The sequence below is a fragment of the Sorex fumeus genome, unplaced genomic scaffold (assembly GCF_029834395.1).
Source record: "Sorex fumeus unplaced genomic scaffold, SorFum_2.1 ptg000054l, whole genome shotgun sequence".
NCBI classification, from domain to species: domain Eukaryota; kingdom Metazoa; phylum Chordata; class Mammalia; order Eulipotyphla; family Soricidae; genus Sorex; species Sorex fumeus.
The window spans coordinates 29,296,590-29,321,283 of NW_026606111.1; the positions used below are offsets into that span (position 1 = coordinate 29,296,590).

The window sequence follows — 24,694 nt, forward strand, 5'->3', positions numbered from 1 at the left end:
CTTTTCATTAAGAGATTAAAAAAAATTCTTGACAGTCCATAATGAAATGTGATTTTTACACCAGATCATTAAAAGCAAAATCAGTTCTATGGGATGTTTGTTCCTGGGACCCAGCCATTATGGTTGAAGTACAAATAGATGTACTAATTGATAGAGGCAGTTAAATAACCTCAACTAGCATCAGTGCTCAGACACAAGAGTGAGCATGATTTTAGGTGTTTTTAAAAAGCTCTGACCTGTTGATATGTAACCTTTGGTCTTGATGTTCTCACAGTAGAGAACCTAGGAACTACACATCAGAGACAAGACAATTTGCCAAATTCTTTCTGCATACCTAACCCATATGAAAGCATAATACTACTGTGGGTGTTTTGTGATATTTTGAGTTTGGAGTTATATAGCAACGAACAGTAATAATCTTTTTTTGCGGGTGGTAGGTGGTTGAAGAGGTGGGCCCTGATGAGTGGTCTTTAGGGGCCACTCCCAGCTTGGTGCTTGAGGAACTATCTGGCACCATCAATTGAATCTAGGCCCTCTACATGCAAACCATGCACACTAGCCTCCCTGTGAGGTATCTCCCTCAGCCCTGGAACAATCTTTTCATTCTTTATACATAGCTACTACTAAAAAAAATTAGAGATAAAAACTAAAAAACAAAGATATCCCACAGATTGGAGAAATTATTTGCCTACCTCTCATTTGATAAAGGGTTAATATCCAAGATATATAAAAACTCTAATATAACTTTACAGGAAAAAATATCCAATACCATCAAAAAATGGGAGAAGAGATGAACAGAAACTTTCTCAAAGAAGAAATACAAATGGCCAGCAAACATGAAGAAATACTCTGCATCACTAATCATTAGGAAAATGCAAGTCAAAACAACAATGAAATAAGACCTCACACCAGAGACACACTCATTAAAAAGAACAAAAACAACCATTGTAAGTGAGGATGTGGAGAAAAAGGTACCCTCATTCACTGCTGGTGGGAATGTTGACTAGTCCAGCCTTTCTGGAAAACAATACGGACATTCCAAAAAAAACCAGAAGTTGAACTTTCAGATGACTCAGCAATTTCACTCTTTGGAATATACCTCAAGAGCCCAAAAATAAAATTCAGAAAAGGTATCTCATTCCTGTGTTCACTGCAGCATTATTCACAGTAGCCAAAACCTGGAAACAACCCAAATTTCCACACACAGATGATTGGATAAAGAAACCATGGTGCATACACAAAATTGAATACTGCTTGGTTGTAAGCAAAGATAAAGTCATGAAATTTGCCGCAAAGTGGATGTATCTGGAGAGTATCATGCTTAGTGAAGTTAGTCAGAAGGAGATGGACAGATATAGAATGATTTATCTTATGTGAAGGGTATAAAGAAACATAGTAGGGGAATAACTAATGCCCAAAGGCAATAGAAATGAGAACTGGTCTTCAGTAGGAAGCTTGCCACTGGTGTGGCAGGGGTTAGGGAAAATGGGTCAGGGAACACTATAACAATAGTGGAAGGAAGTGGTCACTCTGGAGGAGGATGGGGTGCTAAAAAGGAGGTAAAAAAAATGCCTGTTCACCCCAGATGGAGCAGGTGTGCTCTCCCCGCCTACTTCAGATGGAATTCCAGCGACCAAGAGCTTCCACAAGCAAGGCCCAGGGATGCAGGTTCCAGGACTAAATCTCCAGGCCACATGGCGACAGAGCTGGACTGTCCCTCCCAAGCTCCCTGCCCACTGGGTGGCCTGACTGTCATGCCCACAATCTGCCTCTGGGTGCCATCTTAGTGCACCAACAGCCCTGGTCCATAGACTCCCAAATGAATCCCAAAATGGATTAGTACCCTACATTGTAGGGTACTAATGTCTCTGGAACCCTACCATTTACAATCTAGAAATTTACATTTACAATCACAGCTGTGCGAGCTCTCATGATATTCAAAATGAGCAATGGAAAATAAATTATCTAGCATCTGCCCCTGGCAGGTAGGCTTGAATGGTGGTGGAAAAACTCGAGCAAAACATAATGCCCCAAAGTAGAGAGTATTGGGGAAATTGTCTGCCACAGAGGCAGGATGAGGACTGGGATGGGGGGGGGGGGTGGAGCGGGAAATACTGGGGACACTGGTGGTGGAAAATGTGCACTGGTGGAGGGATGGGTGTTCGAACCTTATATAGCTGAATCTTAAACATGAAATCTTTGTAACTCTACCTCAAGGTGATTCAATAAAATAATAAAAAAAAAGTGCCTGCTGGGGGTGGCACTAAGAACAATGGTTGTGGGAAGTGGACATTGAGGAAGGATTGTTGTTGGGATACTGTATGTCTAAAACTCACGGTCACGGTCCTCCTGTTGTTCATCGATTTGCTCGAGCGGGCCCAGTAACGTCTCCATCATGAGACTTTGTTGTTACTGTGTTTGGCATATCGAATACATCATAGGTAGCTTGCCAGGCTCTGCCATGCGGGCGAGATACTCGTGGTAGCTTGCCGGGCTCTCCGAGAGGGGTGGAGGAATCGAACTCAGGTCAGCCATGTTGGCTGCGTGTAAGGCAAACGCCCTACTGCCAACATGAATAACTTTGTTATCCATAGTAATTTAATAAAACAAAACTAAAAACAGGGAAATATTTTAAATCCATCACTTTTATAGACCTGTATATTGTCACTGATTCTGAAAATATTCTAGAATTTCTAGAAGGTATGTAAATTCACTATGTTACAATTAGTATTATATTTCTCTTACCTTTTCAAACTTCAATTTCACGGGTTTAGGATTGGTGGCAGTTACAGCTTCGGCAATTTCCTGGCCAATCTTAAATGACTGCTCTTTAGTTGCTCCTTTCAATAGCACAAACATACTAAGAGAATTAAAAACAGCACAGTAAAAATGCTATTTTAGTGACAACAACAACAAAACCAATATTCATTAAGAGTAACTCTGCCAAAGTGTTTCTGGCAAATACTTTATATAACACCATGGGACCCCCTTCCTTTAATCTTGCTTACTGAGTTGTTTCATCAAATTTTGTACTCATGATATATCTTTAAGGATACCCAGTATTTTCAGCTTAGTAACACAGAAACAAAGATCAGCTATCACAGCTGCAAAGGTCCTGTCACATATCGAGACTGTAACACAGTTCTTTGACAACACACAATTATATCAAATATCTGTAGCATTGGAGCACTGTCCTCCCATTGTTCATTGTTTGCTCGAGCGGGCCCAGTAACATCTCCATCGTGAGACTTCTTGTTACTGTGCTGGCATATCGAATACGTCACGGGTAGCTTGCAAGGCTTTGCCGTGAGGGCAAGATACTCTGGGTAGCTTGCCGGGTTCTCCAAGAGGGGTGGAGGAATCAAACTTGGGTTGGAAGTGTGGGCCACGTGCAAGGCAAACACCCTACTCTCTGTGCTATCGCTCCAGCCCATATCAAATATCAAACAAGAAAAAATGTGATTATTAAGAAATGAAGAATTTATTTGTGATAAGGGAGGAAATTTTCTTCAAGAACTACCCATTTAAAATTGGATATTTTAGAGCATATGTTCATTGCAAAAGTTAGAGAACAGGAAAAGGCACAAAGAAGAAAAAGCCACTATAATTCTACCATTCACAAAACTGTTACTATAAACCTTTGGGATCACAGAATAGATGTTTAATAAGTTTCTCCTTTTATTTAACAGTACTATATTGAGAACATTTTTCAATATCACTTAATTTCATATAAAAAACACTTGTACTTAGTTTCAATGTATGGATATAATTTAACCAAATCCTTATCACCAAAATTTTATTTAAGATATTCTGCTGATCTTTCAAATAAAGTGATTATTTTGGCACATCTCTTATTATTCTCTATTAGAATAAATTTTAGAAATTAAATTGTGAGATAAATGGTATACATTAAAAATACTTTAAAAATATTGTCAAACTGAATTCTAGGAAAACATTTCTGATTTACAATCCCACAGGCAATATACGCAAATTCTGAGGAAAGAAATTATAAAAATATTAACTACAAAAAAATCTAAAAACAAATCCTCAGGATGCAGGAGTAAGTCTTGAGCACAGCTGGATGTGGCCCCAGTAAAGCCTTTCAGGGATCAGTCGTGATGTGCTTGGTGGCAGAGATAGAACCTGGGTCAGCAGCATGCCATGCAAGCACCCAATCTGTTATATTATCTCTCTGGCCCCAGGACTGACTTTTTTTTGGTAAATATTTACAGGTGCTTGGGAATTATTCATTTGTCAGAAGAGTGGGCAAAAAATTCTTTCACAGTCATCACAGTACTATTCACAACAGCCAAAATCTGGAAACAACCCAAATGTCCAAGAATAGAAGACTGGATAAATAAGCTGTGGCACAGATTACAATGGAATATTACCTTGCTTTAAGGAAAGATTAAATCATGCAATTAAGTTGCTATGTGGATGGAAGTGGAGGATTACTGTCACTGTCCTCCCATTGTTCATCGATTTGCTCAAGCGGGCCCAGTAACGTCTCCATTGTAAGACTTGTTGTTACTGTGTTTGGCACATCAAATATGTCACAGGTAGCTTGCCAGGCTTCTGCTGTGTGGGCGAGATACTCTTGGTAGCTTGTCAGGCTCTCCGAGAGGGTGGAGGAATCAAACTTGGGTCGGTCATATTAGTCACTTGTAAGGCAAACGCCCTACCCGCTGTGCTATCGCTCCAGCCCGGAGGATTACTATGCTCAGTGAAATCTGCCAAAAGAGAACATCTGTCTCTTTCACAGAACGGTATCTCTCATATGTGGAGTATAATTCCACATATTTTAAGAAGCATAAGGCCAAAAGCAACAGAATCTAAGAACTGGCCAAGAGTTGAGCTCGGGGGTTTGGGGTAAATACTCTGAGACAACAGTAAGTGGAAATAGACACTCGGGGTGGGGGATGGAGAGGACGATGCTGGACTATTGTCTTTGTGAATCCTAAAGTTGACAGAATTGTAAAATTGTAAATCATGCGGTAACCATAAAAAGTTTAATAAATGGAGTATTTTCTCAATGTTGAATAGGCCTTAAAAGTTGTGTGTGTTTGGGGGGGGGGAGGAGGGGGAGAGGGCACTTTTACTCCTGGCTCTGCATTCAGGATCACTTAGGGGACCATATGGGATTGAATCCATTGAATCCAGGTTGTTCTTGCACTTAGGGGACCATATGGGATTGAATCTACTGAATCCAGGTTGTTCTTGCACAAAGCAAGTGCTTTATCCACTGTCAATGTCTCTAGCTTCGGGGCCTTTAAGTGAAAATAGTATCAATTTGGATTTTAGCATTCACTAAGGCAAAACACACAGGCTTTAGTCATACTTTTTGGCAAGTTACATACTCTACTACTTGAATTTTTTAGTAATATTTTCTTTTGAGGCACATATGATGCTCATTATACCAGTACAAACTTACTTTTAAAATAGGTGGTTAAATATGTTCCTTTGAAAGATTATTTTAAAAAACAATTTTATTTGAGCTAGGGAGATAACTCAAATGTAGGGACACAGGAATAGGTACCATATACTGCTGAGTGTCACCCCAAATAAAAATCAACTTTATTGAGATAGTTTGTATAAAATGAAGTAAATACATTTATGTGTTGAATTCCATGAATTCTGACAAATAAAACTCATCATTATGGGAGAACTGTGTCATACTATAATTCATATGCTGAAAACCTAACTTCTAGTACCTCAGAAATAAGACTTCTGAGAATGAGACTACTGAAAATAGTCTTTTATATTTTTTTAATGGTTTTTGGGTCACACCCGGGATTGCACAGGGGTTACTCCTGGCTCATGCACTCAGAAATTACTCCTGGCGGTGCTGGGGGGACCATATGGGATGCTGGGAATCTAACCGGATCTGTCGCATGCAAGGCAAATGCCCTACTCACTGTGCTATCGCTCCAGCCCACTGAAAATAGTCTTGAAATACTAAGTGATTCATCACTAGCCATCAAAGAGATGCAAATCAAAACAACAATGTGAAATCATCTCACACCACAGAGACTGGCACACATTCAAAAGAACAAAAGCAACCAGTGCTGGCGTGGATGTGGGAGAAAAGGGACACTCTCTGTTGGTGGGAATGCCCACTAGTCTAGCCTTTCTGGAAAACAATATGGACAGTCCTTCAAAAACTAGAAATTGAGGTTCCATATGACCCCTCAATACCACTTCTGGGAATATATATTGAGGGTGCAGAAAAGCACAGTAGAAGTGACATCTGTACCTATATGTTCATTGCAGCACTGTTCACAATAGCCAAAATCTGGAAACAAACCAAGTGCCCTAGAACAGATGACTGGTTAAAGAAACTTTGGTACATCTACACAATGGAATACCATGCAGCTGTCAGGAGAGATGAAGTCATGAACTTTGCTTATAAATAGATAGTTATGGAGAGTATCAGATGGGCTGGTCACGTAATGAGATTTAAAGACGACCGTTGGACTAGAGCTGTTACTGATTGGATTCCACGGGATGTCAAGAGACCGCGTGGCCGCCCACCTACCAGATGGTCAGACTTCTTTGTCAAGGTCATGAACGATCGGTTTGAGGCCCTCCATGTTCCCGGAGCGAAGAGATGCCATTGGGCTACACTAGCACGCGACAGGGACAAATGGAGACGTTACTGGCGCCCGCTCGAGCAAATCGACGACTAACGGGAAGTTAAGTGATTAAGTTAAGTGATGGAGAGTATCATGCTTAGTGAAATGAGTCAGAAAGAGAGGGACAGACATAGAAGGACCGCACTCATTTGTGAAGTAAAAAACAACATAACTTGAGGCTGACTCCTGAGGAAAGTAGATACACAGGACAGATAGATTGCTCCACAGCTGGAAGCCTCCCTCATGAGCAAAGGGGAGAAGGCAGCTGGAATAGAGAAGGGATCACTAAGAAAAAGATGGCTGGAGGAATCGGTCGGGATGGGAGATGTGTGCAGAAAGTAGATAAAGGAACAAACATGATAACCTCTCAGGGTCTGTATTTCAAACCATAATGCCCCAAAGCAGAGAGAGATTATGGGGAATCATGTCTGCCATGGAGGCAAGGGGAGGGTTGGAAAGGGGGGTTATACCGGGGATATTGGTGGTGGGGAATGTGCACTGGTGGAGAGATGGGTGTTTGATCATTGTGTGATTGTAACCCAAACATGAAAGCTTGTAACTATCTCACAGTGATTCAATAAAATTGATAAAAAAAATACTAAGTCATTAAGTTAAAATGAAGTACTAAGTGGCTAGGATCAATCTGAATACTGGTCCCAATAAGAGGGAATTTGGATATAAATAGACAAACCCCAGGAGTTCACTTAAAACAGAGAGAAAGAGTATGGGAAGATAAGGTGAAAAGGTAGCTGTCTGCAAAAGAGGTTTTGGGAAAAACATCCTGTAATAGCCTTAATCTTAGATAAGGTGAAAAGGTAGCTGTCTGCAAAAGAGGTTTTGGGAAAAACATCCTGTAATAGCCTTAATCTTAGACGTCTAGCCTCCACATTAAGAAAATTAATTTCTGCTGTTCAAAGAAACATGTCTAAGATAGACATAAAACATGTCTAGTTTTATTTTCTCAGAAATTTGTGTATAGGTGGAACTATACAGTATATACTCTCTAAGTCTAACTTCTTTTACTCAAGGTACTTTTGAAATTCATGTGGTGCTTAAAAAGTGAAACATTTGTATGATCTAAAGAGAAAAATAAGTATCCATCATGCTGATGAAGTAATAGTAACTGGCTTCTTTTTGTTGAAGCATATTCTTTTATTATATGAATGTCACAACTTATTTACTCTTTCAGCCACTAAGGGATTTTATATAAAACTATAATGGAGATTTTCATACAAGACTGTCACTGTCACTGTCACTGTCCTTCCATTGTTCATCGATTTGCTCGAGTGGGCCCAGTAACGTCTCCATTGGAGACTTTGTTGTTACTGTGTTTGGCATATTGAATACGTCACGGGTAGCTTGCCAGGCTCTGCCATGCGGGCGAGATACTCTCAATAGCTTGCTGGGCTCTCCGAGAGGGGCGGAGGAATCGAACTCGGGTCGGCCATGTTGGCTGCGTGTAAGGCAAACGTCCTACAGCTGTGCTATCGCTCCCAGCCTGTACAAGACTGCGTGGACTTAAATTTCTATTAAATACTATGAGTAGAACTGCTGAATTTTATGTGTAAGGGTGTGTCTAACTATATTTCCTACCACCAGGCTTGAAAAAAAATTGTTTAAAATGTTCAGATGCCACGCTGGAGCGATAGTACAGTGAGTAGGGTATTTGTCTTGCATGCGGCTGACCAGCGTTTGATCCCTGGCATCCCATATAGTCCCGTGAGTACTGCCAGGAGTAATTCTTGAGCATAGTGTCAGGAGTAACCTCTAAGCATCATCGGATGTGACCATTCCCTTTCCCAATAAAATGTTCAGATACCATATGAATAAAAACACTTTGAAATGAATTAATTTCTATGAAGTTGTAGAATAGACAAAACCAAGTTGTGGTGACAGAAATCAAATGACAGAGTTTTCTGGGGTCTGGTTTGAAAAGACAGTATTGACTACAAAGGACATGAGAGATTTCTATGGTGAACACAGGTATCTGTGTTTTAAATCTTTTTTTTTCCCTTTTTGGGTCAAACCCAGTGATGTTCAGGGGTTACTACTGACTCTGCACTCAGGAATTACTCCTGGTGGTGCTCAGGGGACCATATAGGATGCTGAGAATGGAACCCAGCTCGGCCACGTGCAAGGCAAACGCTCTACCCGCTGTGCTACTGCTCCAGCTCCTGTGTTTTATTTAAATCTTAACTAGAATGATGGCCAGTTATATGGGTACTTTCCTTTTACTGTTTTTTTTTTCCAGTTTTTGAGCTTGTGAGTCAATCTAGCAGTAATTGGGAAAGCCATGAGATGCCAAAGATAGAACCTGGGTCTCCTATATGCAGAGCATATGTGCCTGTCCTTAAATCTATTTCCTCGCACTACACTGAACTTTTCTTGGTAAAAATTATACCTTGAGGGGCTGGAGAGATAGTACAGGAGGTAAGGAACTTGCTGCTTTGCATGTGCCTGTGCTGAATGTGACCCCTGGTTCAAATTCCTGGCACCACATGTGATCCACTGAGCACTGTCAGGGGATTACTTTTGAGCACAGAGTCCATGAGCACTTCTAGGTGTGGCGCCAGGACAAACAAAACATATAAATATATGTATATATCTGGATATATATACTTATATTATATATATATATATATATATATATATATATATATATAGCTGGAGCAATAGCACAGCGGTAGGGTGTTTGCCTTACAAGCGGCCGACATGGCCAACCCAAGTTCAATTCCTCCGCCCCTCTCAGAGAGCCCGGCAAGTTACCGAGAGTATCTTGCCTGCACGGCAGAGCCTGGCAAGCTACCCGTGACGTATTCGATATGCCAAACACAGTAACAACAAGTCTTATGATGGAGATGTTATTGAGTGAGTCTAAAAGTGATATGCCCGCTCGAGCAAATCTATGAACAACGGGAGGACCGTGATCCGTGATGTTATATACTATATATAACATATATTATATTATATATTATATATATATACTTTATGACAATTGAAGGTGTACATTAGAATGTAACTTAGAAGGTACACATATGAAAGTAAAGAGAATCAGTGGGTTTAACAGATCTGTGTTCTTTGGCCAGTTTCATCTGCTACTATGTCCTAAACTGAATTGCCCTCAAACAGTGTATTTCAATAAATATTTGTTGAGTCAGATAGTAAATGATGAGCACAAGTGCTAATGAGATATTTTCTTGTTTGTTTTTGGGAGACACCCAGCAATGCTGGTGATTGAACCTGGATTGCCTGCATGTAAGACATGTGCCCTACCCCACTCACTGTTCTATCTTTCTAGCCCAAAATAAAATTTCTTGATTAGAAATTTATTCTTCATAAAATAATGATGAAGTATGAGGTAGAAAAAAAATCTAGAAATTAAAAAACAAAACTTGAGTACTAACTTATGGTTCAACTGCTGCATAGTAAATTTTTTTATTTTAAGGCAATCTATTTTTAAACAGATCACTCTCAGATGAGAATGTGCTTCCTAGAGTTATTTCCAACAATGTGAAAATTGCTCATCTAAATAATATCAAAGTTTTCTTTCTGCTCTGACATCCTGTGTCTGTTAATTGGTTCAGTTTGAATTCTCAAGGGTCTTTCCTTATGGTCAAACAAAGTAACTACAATCAGAATCATGTCAATTTCTGATGTGTGAGCACTATGAACCATGTTACAGAGACTGACTTAGACTCAAGTGAGTCTAAAAGTGAAACTGATTTAACACTTACTGTTTTTTTGCCTGAGTATTTTGTGAGAAGCTTGGCTAACTGCAAAGCTGTGTCCTCATAATTTACTTTGTTAGACTGCTTAGCAGAAGTTATTTTACAGAACTAGTCAAAAGTGTGGCTTTTGATGGAGAACAGTAGATTATGAGTAACTGACGCCCATGCAACTTCCCCACATGTTGGTAAAGAAACATGTCATATGAAACAGAGTATCAGCATTAATATTATATTAATTGCACATAGTCTAAAAAACTGGAGATGGAAGCTGTTTAAAGACCAACCAAAATTAACATTGCTGTAGTTACATTATTTCAACACAATTAAAAAGAAAGAAACCTAGACTTAAAAAAGAAAAAAGGTTACCCATAGTTAATTAGTATTGGAAATGGAACTCAGGGCCTTATGCATGCAAGGCATGTTTTCTCCCACTGAGCCACATCTCTGCCTGCCCACTGCCAGAAATTAATAATTACAAGTGTTATCTCTTATTGCTGCTTTGGAATACATGGTGATCAAAACTGCTTAGGCAAGTACTCTTAAGCATGATCAAACTGACTTCAAGAAATTTGCACGCCAATATACTGGAAGAATTACAGTAAGTCATGTAAGTTCACTATTACATAAATAACTGAGCCCTCAAAATACTAATAAATACAAGAGAGCTGAGTTTTTTTTGTGGGGTGCTGGTGGGTGGAGGTTGGGGAAGACAGGTTTGGGCCATACATGTCGGTACAGAGGGCTTATTCCTGGCTCTGTGCTCAGGTTTTCATATGTGGTACTGGGTTGGTAAGGCAAGCACCCACCTACCTGCAACACCATCTCTTCAACTCTTACAACTAAGATGATTTTTTGGTTTATTTTTGGACCACATCCAGCAGTGCTCAGGGCTTACTCCTAGCTCGGTGCTCAGGAACTACTCCTGGCGGGCTTGGGATCCATATGGGAACCAGGGTTGGCTGCATCAAAGAAAGTACCCTACCCACTGCACTATTGCACTGGCTCATGAAAACTGAGATTTAATTTTAGGGTTCAAAGGCCGTCCCAGCCATTTATCATTCCACTGATTTTTTTTTTTTTGGCTTCTGGGTCACACCTGGTCATGCTCAGGGCTTACTCCTGGCCCTGCACTCAGTAATCACTTCTAGTGGTGCTCGGGGAACAATACAGGATGCTGTGGATTGAACCTGGGTTGGCTGCATGAAAGACAAGAGCCTTATTTAATGTTCTATCTCTCTGGTTCCTGGATGATGGGCTTTGAATAATCTGTAAACCTGGTATCAAATAGAAAACAGAAAGTGCTCATGTGCTCTTTCCATAAAAAGATCAACAAATTTGGGGACCTGGTGAAAAGTTAAATACTCACTGTGTTTGCATCTGTTTTAAAAATTTGACCATTTTAAGATGCACGTATGTGTGTGTGTGTGTGTGTGTGTGTGTGTGTGTGTGTGGTACGGCAGGTAGGTGGGTATTTGCCTTACATGTAACCAACCCAGTACCACATATGATCCCGAGCATAAAACCAGGAGTAAGCCCTGTGTACCGACAGGTATGGCCCAAACCTTTCTTCCCCAACTTCCACCCCCCCCACCAAAAAATTCAGTTCTCTTGTATTTATCAATATTTTGAGGGATCAAATACTTCATTTGAAGACAAATAATTTATTAATACAGTTAAGCATAAACGTGTGTGCAGTCAAAAATTATAGCTGTAAATAAGAGATATTCATATTAAAGGACATTTCTTTAAATAATTACTGTGTATATAACCTGCTTATGAATCACCATCTACTAGGCTATCCAGAGGAAGTCATGAGACTCATCAGTGTTTGTGATTCAAGACACATTTTCCATCTTTTAGGGTAACACCTAGTAAAGTCCTGTGATAACTTTAAAACTGCAGGACTAAAAAAGACTTTGGTAAAAATCGATTTTTTTGACATTAAAACAAATGGTTGAACAGATACAAAAAAGACAACTACAGGATCATAGAGATACACAGGCCTTGAAGTGTTTTCCTTTCACACAAATGATCCCAGTTTGATCCCCAGTACTGCATACAGTACCCCGAGCACAAAGCTGGGAGAAAGCCCTGAGGACGACTAGTTGTGGCCATACCCCTTCAGCTCTCGGAAAAATAATGAAACAAAACAAATCACAAATTACAAAACAGAAAGTCAATATTACCTGTCAGTGTCACCATATACGACTCTAGCACCCCATTTCTTGGTATCATTCACCAGTTTAATAGCTCGTTCCAAGGTCTCTCTGGCTTTGTGAATAATACTATCGCCAACCTGTTGGTACAAATACATTGAAAATAATTTACTAATATAGTTAAGCATAAATTATTTAATATTTAATTACTTCACCATATAATGGGCTGGAGTGATAGCACAGCGGGTAGGGCATTTGCCTTGCATGCAGCTGACCCGGGTTCGATTCTTCCGTCCCTCTCAAGAGCCTGGCAAGCTACCCAGAGTATCCTGCCCACACGGCAAAGCCTGACAAGCTACCTGTGACGTATTTGATATGCCAAAAATAGAAACAACAAGTCTCACAATGGAGACGTTAACTGGTGCCTGCTCGAGCAAATCGATGAACAACAGGAGGACAGTGCTACAGTGCAGTGCTACCATATAATATTAAATTACTAAATGTTTCTAAAATAAGAACATTTAAAATTCCCAAATAATTGGTGTTATCAGTTCTACAGTAAACCAGGGGGGGAAAAAACCAAGATGAACACTATTTTTTTATGACTTAGTTAAGGTAAAAGGCCCTCCCGTTGATCATCGATTTGCTCGAGCGGGCCCAGTAACGTCTCCATTGGAGACTTTGTTGTTACTGTGTTTGGCATATCGAATACATCATGGGGAGCTTGCCAGGCTCTGCCATGCGGGCGAGATACTCTCGGTAGCTTGCCGGGCTCTCCGAGAGGGGCAGAGGAATCGAACCCGGGTCGGCCATGTTGGCTGCGTGCAAGGCCAACGCCCTACCGCTGTGCTATCGCTCCAGCCCAGTTAAGGTAACATGTTCGTAATTATGTTAATTAACACTTTTTTGTCTTGATGTAGTTACTGCAACTAACCACCACCAAAGTGCCCAATACCTTTCATTACTGTCCTTAAGTTATTTCTTGCAGCTTCTATATCCTCCCTCCTCCCTCTCCATCACTCCTTTGCCACGTGGTTTGAGAAGCTCAATTTTGTATAGACTGCATTTTATATAAAGTACATAAGCACAGAGCAATTTATGGTAAAAAGTCTTGTTTATATAAGGAATTTCTTTAAATGTCTTTACATTTGAACAAAATTCTAGAAAATCGAATTCAACAACTCAAAAGAAAAATCATACACCATTACCAAGTGCGATTCATCCTAGGTATGCAAGAATGGTTTAATATATGCATGTGAATCAATTTAATATACCTTATCAATATAAGGAAAAATAGAAATTATATCAAGAGATGCAGAGAAAGCATTAGACAAGATCCAATACCCATTTATGATAAAAAATCTCAATACAATGGGAATTAAAGGAATTTTTCTCAACACAGTGAGTCATTTACCAAACAAGCCCACAGAAAATACTATATTCAATGGGGAAAAACTAAATCCTTCCCCTTTAAGATAGGGTATAAGACAAGATTACCCACTGTCACCACTTCTATTCAATATAGTTCTGGAGATACTTGCCAGAACAGTTAGTCAAGAAAAAGATATTCAGGGCATCCAAATAGAAAAGGAAGAAGTCAATCCTTTACTATTTGAGGATGACATACTACTATATTTAGAAAACCCTGAAGATGCTACAAAAAAGCCCCTAGAAACATCAGATTTGTACAGAAAAGTGACAGGCTATAAAATTAACAAGCAGCAGTCCATGGTTTTTTTTTATATGCAAACAATGAAATAAAAGCTATAGAGATATTTAAAAAAAATCTCGCAATTGTGTCTCAGAAAATTAAATATCCAGGAACTGGCTTAATTAAAAAGGTGAAAGACCCACACAAAGAAAACTACAAAACACCACTTTAAGACAGAAAAGAGGAAGCAAGAAAATAGAAAGGCACCCCCTGCTCATGAACTGGGAGGATTAACATGGTCAAATTGGCAATATTCCCCAAAGCATTATACAGATTCAATACAGTCCTTAGTAGGACACATGGCATTTTTTCAAAGAAATAGATCAAACACTCTGAGATTTACATAGAACAATAAATCCCCCTGAATAGCTAAAGAAATCCTTGGGAAAAAGAAAAGAGGTATTTTCATCTGTACTTACAAAGTAATAGTAATTAAAACAGCATGGTACTGGAATAAAGACAGGCCTTCAGATTAATGGAACAGAACAGAAAACCTAGAGATAGACTCTCAGGTATATTGTCAGTTAACCTTCAACAAAGGAACAAAAACTATGAAACAGAGCAAGGAAATGGTGCTGGGAAAACTGGTCAGCCACATGCAAAAAAGTGAACTCAGACCTCTTTCTACCATCCACAAGAGTCAAATCAAACTCAGACCTCTTTCTACCATCCACAAGAGTCAAATCAAAATGGATTAAAGACCCAGATAGTCAGACCTGAATCCTTAAGTTACATAGAGGAAAATATAGGCAGAACTTTCAATTATATTGAAGCTAGAGGCATCTTTAAGGATGAAAAACACTAAGCAGAAGCAAAGATAAACAAATGGGACTACATCAAATATTAAGAAGCCTCCGCACCTCAAAGGAAATGATGACCAGAATACAAAGACAACCCACATTTTAGGAGAAATTATTTGTCCATTGCTCATCTGACAAAGTGTTAATATCCAAGATAAATACTGGTAGAACTCTACAGGTGAAAAACATCCAAACCTATAAAAAATAGAGAAAAAGATATGAACAGGAACTTCTTCAGAGAAGAAATACAAATGGTCAAAAAAGTGTAAGAAAAATGTTCTTCAAAAGGGAATGCCCTGCCATAGAGGCAGGGAGGGATGGGGAGGTGGGGGATGGGAGGGAACTGGGATCCGTGGTGGTGGAAAATGGGCACTGGTGGAGGGATGGGTAATCATTGTATAATTGAAACCCAAGCACAAAAATTTGTAATTCTACAACTGTACCTCTTGGTTTGTCACTATTAAAAAAAAAAGAAAAATGTTCTTTATTACCAATCAGGGAAATGCAAATCAAAACAACAATGAGATATCACTTCACACCACAGAGACTGGCACTCATCAAAAAAAACAGGAGAGGATGTGGGGAAAAAAGGACCCTCATTCACTGCTGGTGGAAATGTTGACTGGTTCACCTTTTCGGAAGACAGTAAGTTCCTCAAAAAACTAGGAGTAAAGCTTCTATATGACCCAGCAATTCCTCTCCTTGAAATATATATACCCCAAGGGCACAAAAGCACAAATCAAAAAAGACATCTGTACCCCTATGTTCATTGTAGCATTATATATAATGGCCAGAATATGGAAACAACCCAAATGTCCAACCAAATGACTCTGCACTCAGGAATTACACCTGGCTGTGCGTGGGGAACCATCTGGGATGCTGGGGATCGAACCCAGGTCACCCGTGCACAAGGCAGGCACTCTTCCGACTGTACTATTGCTCCAGTGCAGTGCCAAGCTTTCTACTGAAGACCAGTTCTCTTGCTCTTTGTTTCTACTGCCACTGGGCATTTGATATTCCTGGACAAGGTTTCTTTATATCTCACAGATAAGAAAGGTTATTCTGTGTTCCTTTCCCTCTGACTGATTTCATTCAACATGATACTCTCCAGATCCATTCATTTTGCAGCAATTTCATGACTTTATCTTTCCTTAAGACTGAGCAGTGGGCTCAGAGTGATTACTATCATAACATTATCCATCCTCATAATGGGCGGGATGTTTGCCTTGCACATGATTGACCTGGAGGCATTCCATTTGGTTCCCTGAGTGCCACAAGGAGTAATTCCTGAGTGCAGAGCCAAGAGTAACCCCTGAGCATTGCTGGGTATGGCCCAAAAACCAAAAAAAAAAAAAAAGAGGAGGTTGGTACTGGGGCAGGGGTGGGAGTGATGGGGTGATAAGTTACGGAAGAAAACACTAGGACAATGGGGGAGAGGGGAAATGCCTGCCACAAAAGCAAGCTGGGAAGTGGGAGAGAAACTGGAGACATTGGTGGATGGTAATGGGCACTGGCGAAGAGACTGGTGTTGGAACAATATATGCCTGAAAATCATAAATATCTTTGTAATTCTGCATATAATGGTGATTAAAAAAACTGCCTTTATAACCAATTAGGCAGTAATCTACTCTATATATACATATGTGTATATTATGTATTTTTACCCCAAAATTTGAGTGTTAATGACAGTTTTTTTCAATATCACTGAAGTTTTTATTTATTTTTTTTGCTATACCTGGAGGGCTACTCCGTCTTGGTACTCAGGGGCAGCTGTTCCCAGGACCAGGTGGTACGAAGGACTGAACCTACAATGCATGAGCTCAGCCCACTGATCTAGCTGTCTGACCCACAGTATCATTAAAGTTAATGCCAACTTAAATCTTAGAAACTGGCTATATGTAAATTAGCATTTTATCTATTTTATTTGTTTGTTTTTGACCTACTGGTGCTCAGTGTATGTTCCTGACATCATGGTCAAAATATTCCCTGGTGGTGCTTAGAAGACCACATGTAGTACACAAGATTTGAATTGGGGTTGGTCGCATGCAACTTTACCTCCTGTACTCTTTTCCAGCCCACTACATAATTTTTAAAAACAGGTCAGGTTTAATTATATGAATAGAAAATATAGGTGTACAATTTAGATCAAATAGGTAAATGTGTCTAACAATTTTTTAATTGATGATATAAGAATTTTTATAATGATCATGGTGTAACTTGACAAAAAAGGAAATCTTGGCAAATATGAAAAGTAAGCTAATTATTATTTCAAAGTACATTAAAGAGTACAGTATGGTATACCTTATTACTTCATTCACTGAACTCAGTAAAGAGTGGGAAAAACTGGGGGGTGGGGCGTGAAGCAATAGCACAGCTGGTAGGGCATTTGCCTTGCAAACGGCAGATCCGGGTTCAATTCCAGGCATCCCATATGGTCCCCTGAGCACCGCCAGGGGTGATTCCTGAGTGCAGAGCCAGGAGTGACCCCTGTGCATTGCCGGTTGTGACCCAAAAAGAAAAAAAAAAGAGTGGGAAAAACTGTCCTTGGGCATAAATGAAGTACTCCCTTTAAAAAAGGAATTATGGGGGTTGGGGCAATAACACAGAGGGTAGGGAGCTTGCCTTTCATGTGGCTGACAGTTAGATCCCTGGCATCCCATACGGACACCTGAGCCTGCCAGGAGTGATCCCTGAGTCAGGAATAAGCTCTGAGCTTATTCAGGGTCATTTTCAGGATGCATGGTCCAAAAACCAAATTAAAAAAAACAAAAAAGAAATTATGTACTTTTTCTTTTGTATTAAGAGCTAAAAATTATCATTATAAATCATTATATTGTTTTGGTTCTTTTGAGCCACACCAGCTGTACTCAGGAATCACTCCTTGCAACACTCAGGGCACCAAGGGGTGCTGGGGATTAAAACCAGGTTAGCCAAGTGTAGGGCAAGACACCCTGCACCCTATACTATCTCCTCCAGCCATTTAGCAATCATGATGACTCTTACCTTCCCTGTAAAATAGGAATGATCTGAATTCAACTGAATAGCATTTAAAGGGCTATATGAAACTGATTTAATAGAAACAATGTAATTTTTTGGATTTGTTTTTTAGCCACATAGGCAATGTTTGGAGCAACCATATGGGGTGCTGGGGTTGAACTCAGGTCAGCCATATTTAAGGCAAGCATCCTACCTGCCATATGCACACACGTTATTTTTAATTTAATTTTAAATTTAAAACAAAATTTTTATTTTATTTTATTTTTGGGGTTTTGGGGCTACATCTACTGGTACTTGAGGCATATTCCTGGCTCTATTCTTTCGGGACATTATGTGGTGCTTGGGATCAAACCAGGATCACAGACAGCAGCAATAGTTGCATGCAAGGCAAGCACCTTATCTTCTATACCATCTCTCTAGCCTCACTTTCATTTTAAAAGTAAGATCACAAATTCTGAAAAGTCTACAGTCAAGGAGGCAGATATTGCTTGGCAGCCAGAGACCACACTAAGCAACAGCAGAACTCCTAAATTTCCATTGCTAGATCAAAACACCCAAATTCTAAGATTGAAATATTCATATATATTTTACAAATGCCAATTTCTGCAGTTTTATTACTAAAACACATGAATAAATATGCTACAGATGGAAAAAATTAGAGAAATGTTGAAACTTGATATCCTGATCATACTTCTAATATACTTATTTCCATTTTTTTTTAGATCATTTGGATCAGTATTTCTCAAATTTTAGTTATACAGAACTGACAAAGTACTTTTTTTTTTTTTTTTTAGTGATGGAGCATATACTGGCGATACCCTGGGGATATTTGAAGCTTGGAGCTAAGGAGGTTACTCCCAGTGGTGGGACCATGTGGTGCTGTGATTAAATATGGGCCTCCTTGTGTTCTAGTCTGGTAAGTTATAACTCATCCAGTTCTATTTTTAAATTTATTTTTATTTTACAAAAAAATGTAAACAGAACTAAATACCAGTCCTTTATTTTGTAACTGGTTGAGAAAAAGCTTTATAGATAACAAGCAAGGAGGTTGGCAGATGGCTGACTCCTGTTCACAAGAAGTAGGGGTTCTGTTTTGGAGAGGAAAAAAGAGGAGAGGACAGTTACTGAAGCAAAAACAAGGTTTCTACTTTCTATCTACTGATATACTACTAAATAGGAAATTACTGCTGTTCACCCTAATAGTTGGAAAAAGTCACCCTAGCTATCATCAGATCTCTAGCAATATGCTAAATTGTTTAGTGCCAAGGATGTTATAAACACTGCTTACAAATCTTATGCTACAAAAATGCCCTAATGGTAGTAAGTTCATCCAGAATATATAGAAATACATGTTGCTAAGTTTCTAAAATTATCATTGAAACAGAGATACAAAGAACTCTCAAAGAGATAACCCGTAAACCCCCTAAGTGTACGTACATATAAAAGAACCAGTTTGTTGGACAGTTACATGCAAAAAAGTGGACTCATCTCTCCCAAATACCATGTACAAAAGTAAGATCAAAATGGATTAAAGACCTCAACATCAGACCAGAATCCATAAGGTACATTGAAGACAAAGTTGGCAAAACCCTCCATGACATTGAAGCTAATGGTATCTTCAAAGATGTCACGCCACTGGCCAAGCAAGTGAAAACAGAGATAGACAAATGGGACTATCTTAAACTAAGAAGCTTCTGCACCTCAAAAGAAAGTGACCAAAATACAAAGACAGTCTACAGAATGGGAAAGGATATTCACTGAATACACATCTGACAAGAGGTTGATGTCAAGGATATACAAAGTACTGGTTGAACTCCACAGGAAGAAAATATCCAACCCCATCAAAAAACGGGGTGACGAAATGAACAGAAACTTTCCCAAAAAAGAAATCCAAATGGCTAAAAGGCACGTGAGAAAATGTTCTACATCATTAATCATCAGGGAGATGCAGATCAAAACAACAATGAGATATCATTTCACACCTCAGAGACTGGCCCACATACAAAAGAACAAAAGCAACCGGTGTTGGCGAGGATGTGGTAAGAAAGGGACCCTCCTTCACTGCTGGTGGGAATGCGGACTGGTTCAGCCCTTTTGGAAGACAGGATGGACGATCATCAAAAAATTAGAAATTGAGCTCCCATTTGACCCAGCAATACCACTCCTGGGGAGAGGCAAAAAAGTATAGTCGAAGTGACATCTGCACTTGTTTGTTCATTGCAGCACTCTTTACAATAGCCAGAATCTGGAAAAAACCTGAGTGCCCAAGAACAGATGACTGGTTAAAGAAACTTTGGTACATCTACACAATGAAGTACTATGTAGCTGTTAGAAAAGATGAAGTCATGAAATTCATATACAAGTGGTACTACATGGAAAGTAACATGCTAAGTGAAATGAGTCAGAAAGAGAGGGACAGACATAGAAAGATTGCATTCATCTGGGGAACATAAAGTAACAAAATAGGAGACTAACACCCAAGAATAGCGGAGATAAGTACCAGGAGGATTACTCCATGGCTTTGAGACCAGCCGCAAACGCTAGGGGAAAAGGCAGCTCAGATAGAGAAGAGAGCACCAAATAAAGGGTATTGGGAGGTTCCTCTCAGGATGGGAGATGTGTGATGAGAGTAGACTATAGACCGAATATGACTGCTACTCAATGTCTCTTTTGCAAACCACAGCACTCAAAAGGAGAGAGATAACAAAAGGGAATACCCTGCCACAGAGGTAGGCTGGGATGGGGGAGATGGGGGGTAGGAGTGATACTGGGATCAGTGGTGGTGGAGAATGGGCACTGGTGGAGGGATGGATATTCGATCATTGTATAGCTGAAACCCAAGCACAAAAATTTGTAAGTCTACAACTGTACCTCATAGTGTTTCACTAATAAAAATTTAAGGAAAGAAGAAAAAAAAAAAGAACCAGTTTGAGAAAAGTGATCTTACGTAAAAGAAATAAACCCTTTGCTCTAAACTTTCAAAACAGAACAAAATGCTTTGGGCCTGGAGATGTACCTCTGGAGCAGAGTACAACATGCCTTGCATTGCATTCATAAAGCCATGAGTTCAATTCCTACTTTTGTGTCACATAGTGAGTATGATCTATGGCACCGAATAAATGATCTTGAGACAAAAAGGGAAATGACGAAGAGAAATGTTTTTAAGGTAGATGTTAACTTAATGCTATTTTACTCTTGAAAAAACTGGGTACCACTTACCTCAATGCATGGCATTCTTCCGGAAAAATTAGCAGCTGTATAACCAAATGTGACATTTGCTATAAGCTTAAGCCCTAGCTGGCGAGCATCAAGCATTCGTGAAAGTGCTCTGTCTTGTTTGTAAGCCTTCATTGACTGCTTCACCATGAGTCTAGTCTTCAAAATTTCTTCAAGCATTCTTGGTAGCACACCCTTTCTCACTGAAGGCTATCATAAAGGAAAAAAGAATGTTTACAATCCTTCAAACTTTATAGATTTATAAAATTAAGAAGGAAGCACAAAGTATAACAATGGCCAAATATCACAAATTGAAACAGACTAACAATACAGTGGTCACAGGACCAGCAGCCATTAATCTAAAAATCATCACATTTTCTTTCTTTTGAAGAGGGCTTTTTTGTCCTAAAGTGTTCCTGAGTTCAGAGACATCCAAGGAGGAGGATATCAACTAGTGCATAAGAGACCATACAACAAACGCAGAGGGAAATTCATTTAAACTTGGATCGAAAGCCCCATTCTTTCAGAAAGACACACAGGATTTGTATCACTCAAAACAAACCTCAGTTTTTAAAGATCTCATCCTAATGACCCCACACAGTAATCTGCATGGAACTCCATTTATCTACCTTGGAAGAATGATGAGCTGGGTTGACTCTGCTGACATTCAAACCTGTAGTTCCAGGGACTCTAGGTATTTCAAATCTGATGCTTAGACCACTAAGCCATCCCCTCCGGCCTATATTTATTAGCAATCTGGAAGAGGGGATGAATAGTGAGGTGATAAAATTTGTTGATGCCAAAAATAAAATCATTTGTATTAATCAAGACTAGGGAGAATTTATGAGAACTCCAGTAGGAATGAAAACCACAAAACAGTATTAATTTTGAAGATGATTTACAGACACGTGCAAAATAATGCATGTTGGACTGAACAAATTACAACCTCATATATAGGATAATCATACTTGTGAATATTAAAAGGTATCATTTCCATTAAGTTTTATACATTGTGTTAAAATGTAGTCCAAATTTTATGAACATTACCAAAGAAAAATTATTAAAATCTGATATGTGACAATGAAACATTCTATCACTAATTCATTCTGTGTACCATTTGAATTAGTCATAATGCTTATGTAATCATGTTATGACCTAATACTTTAGAAAAAGGAATAACTATGTAGTAAAAACTTCCTCAAATTTAAACCGCTAATTCAGGGTTGCCTTTTAAACAAACAGCACTGTTTTTTAACTGGTAGAGAATAATACTATTTTTGCTAAGTACATCAGAATGAATTTGAAGGCTAGTGGGTTCCACTGTGTCAATAATCACCCTCCTGTCTCACAATTCTAGTATACTTACGACTAAAGAAAAACAATAAAGTTGGTAAATGAGACAATATAATCTCCTGAGTCTGTCCTTTTGGTCTTTAATTTATTCATCTGAGATTTTCCTCAGTCTTTATTGAGGGGGAGATTAGGAAGAGAAAAAGGGATAGTTATTAGTTTAGATATTTGTTTTGTTTTGGGGCGATACGCGGTGGTGCTCAGGGCTTAGTTCTGGCTTTGTGCTCAGGGATCACTCATAGAGAGTTTGGAGGACCATATGAGATGCCAGGGATGGAATCTGAGTTAGTTAAGCACAAGGCAAGCACCTTACCCTCTGCGCTCTCTCCAGTCCCTACTTTGAGCATTTTTTTAAAAAATGCAATTAACAGACAGATTATCATTTTTGATCTGGTAATCTTAAATTAACTTAAAATTATGTGAGGAACGACTAGCCAACCTTACACATTAAATGAATTTAAACTTTTAAAGTCAACACTTTTTTGACCATTACAAAGTCATTTAAGACTGCTGGTTTCTGTAAAAGGTGAAATATATATGTACATTTTTTCTTACAGTATTTTATTAAAATCTAAAATTTAACAACCAAGATATTTTAAAGTTGATATGCATGCAAAAAAGAATACTTTAAAATGATTTTTGAGAATATTAATTTATTTTTAACTTTTGAGGTATTCAGAAAACTTGTTTTTGATTTTTTTTTATGTTAACACTTAAACCATTAGCTTTCCAAAAGCGAGCCATACTTGGTATCTCTCATTTACAACAGAGTATTATATTACCTTGACAAAAGCTACTCCATTGGGGGAGACTGTAATATCATGCCTAATTTGGTAAAGTAAATCTGGAGGTACTCTTAGAGAGGTGCAGCCAAATTTGAATTCATCGTACCTGTTAAGAAAGAAAATATGAAGCAAATACTTTCTCAATTCGTGGACTAGAAGTTATAGACAATTTTAGAAATCTTTCTAATTTGCATCAGAAATTCATTTTAAACATCTAAACAAGAATTCTTATATTTAAAAATGTTTTTGTGTCTAATTATCAAAATGCAGTTCTTCAAATACTCACAATTTATTAAAATATTTAAAAACAGCACTATAACAACATTTGAAGCAAAATTTTTCAGTATCAATCCAATGTATGATCTTACACTAAGTTGTTTAAAGAAAAACTTAAGATGTAAATTAACATTCTTAAAACTCCATAGTATTTTAAAAAAAGGCCCTCCCGTTGATCGTCGATTTGCTCGAGTGGGCCCAGTAACGTCTCCATTGGAGACTTTGTTGTTACTGTGTCTGGCATATCGAATACTCTCAGTAGCTTGCCGGGCTCTCCGAGAGATAGTATTTTAAATCAATGATAATTTAATAAAGAGAAATTTAGGCCTTAAAGAACTGGAAATAAGAACGTAAAAGTCCTGTTCTTAATATAAAGACAGAACTATCAATAATTTTCATGACTGTTTGTTAGGAAGGACCAAGAGTACTCTAGACAAAAAGTATGACATTATCAAAATTATATAAAAATTATAATTTTTAAATAATTTATAATGATTATTATAATAATTTATATACCTCTGTGTTAAAAATGTTATTTTCAATTTGTAAACTTGGAAGATACAAATAAGTAAAACATTAATTTAATAATTTTAAATTTAAAAAAATCATAGACAATTCTTAAGAAAAGTTCAGATGAGGCAATAGTAGGAGTTACTTACTTAAAGAGTTCTCACTTAAAGAGTTCACACATTTTAAAAAAGCATATAATCATATTTTTCTTCAAAGCCATCAATACATGATGTTAATTAATCATATGGTGGTGATTCAGGTGAATTCATAAGGTAACTGTAGTAAACAGACTACCTATGTTACATCCCATTCATTCTGCTCATAAGAATAGTCTTAAGCACTGTAGCAATGTTCTCCCGTTGTTCATTGATTTTGCTCAAGCGGGCACCAGTAACGTCTCCATTGTGAGACTTATTGTTACTGTTTTTGGCATATTGAATAAGCCACAAGGAGCTTGCTAGGCTCTGCCGTGTGGATGGGATACTCTCGGTAGCTTGCCGGGCTCTCCGAGAGGGACGGAGGAATCGAACCCG

At 38.6% G+C, this 24,694-nt stretch overlaps 1 protein-coding gene across 4 annotated transcripts in view; it reads right to left on the reverse strand.

Moving 5' to 3' along the window:
- The window catches only part of REV3L (REV3 like, DNA directed polymerase zeta catalytic subunit), a 199,786-nt gene that overhangs the window by 15,563 nt on the left and 159,529 nt on the right, over positions 1-24,694 (reverse strand). For 3 of the 4 annotated variants that reach the window (XM_056125466.1, XM_056125465.1, XM_056125467.1), the window contains exons 24-27: positions 23,373-23,481; positions 21,244-21,450; positions 12,547-12,656; positions 2,746-2,860 (exon numbers count right to left, since the gene is read on the reverse strand). In XM_056125466.1, the coding sequence (XP_055981441.1) occupies positions 2,746-2,860; positions 12,547-12,656; positions 21,244-21,450; positions 23,373-23,481 (541 nt within the window). Of the gene's footprint in view, positions 1-2,745; positions 2,861-12,546; positions 12,657-21,243; positions 21,451-21,869; positions 21,997-23,372; positions 23,482-24,694 lie in introns of those variants that run through there. The other variant, XR_008793971.1, reaches the window with a different exon arrangement.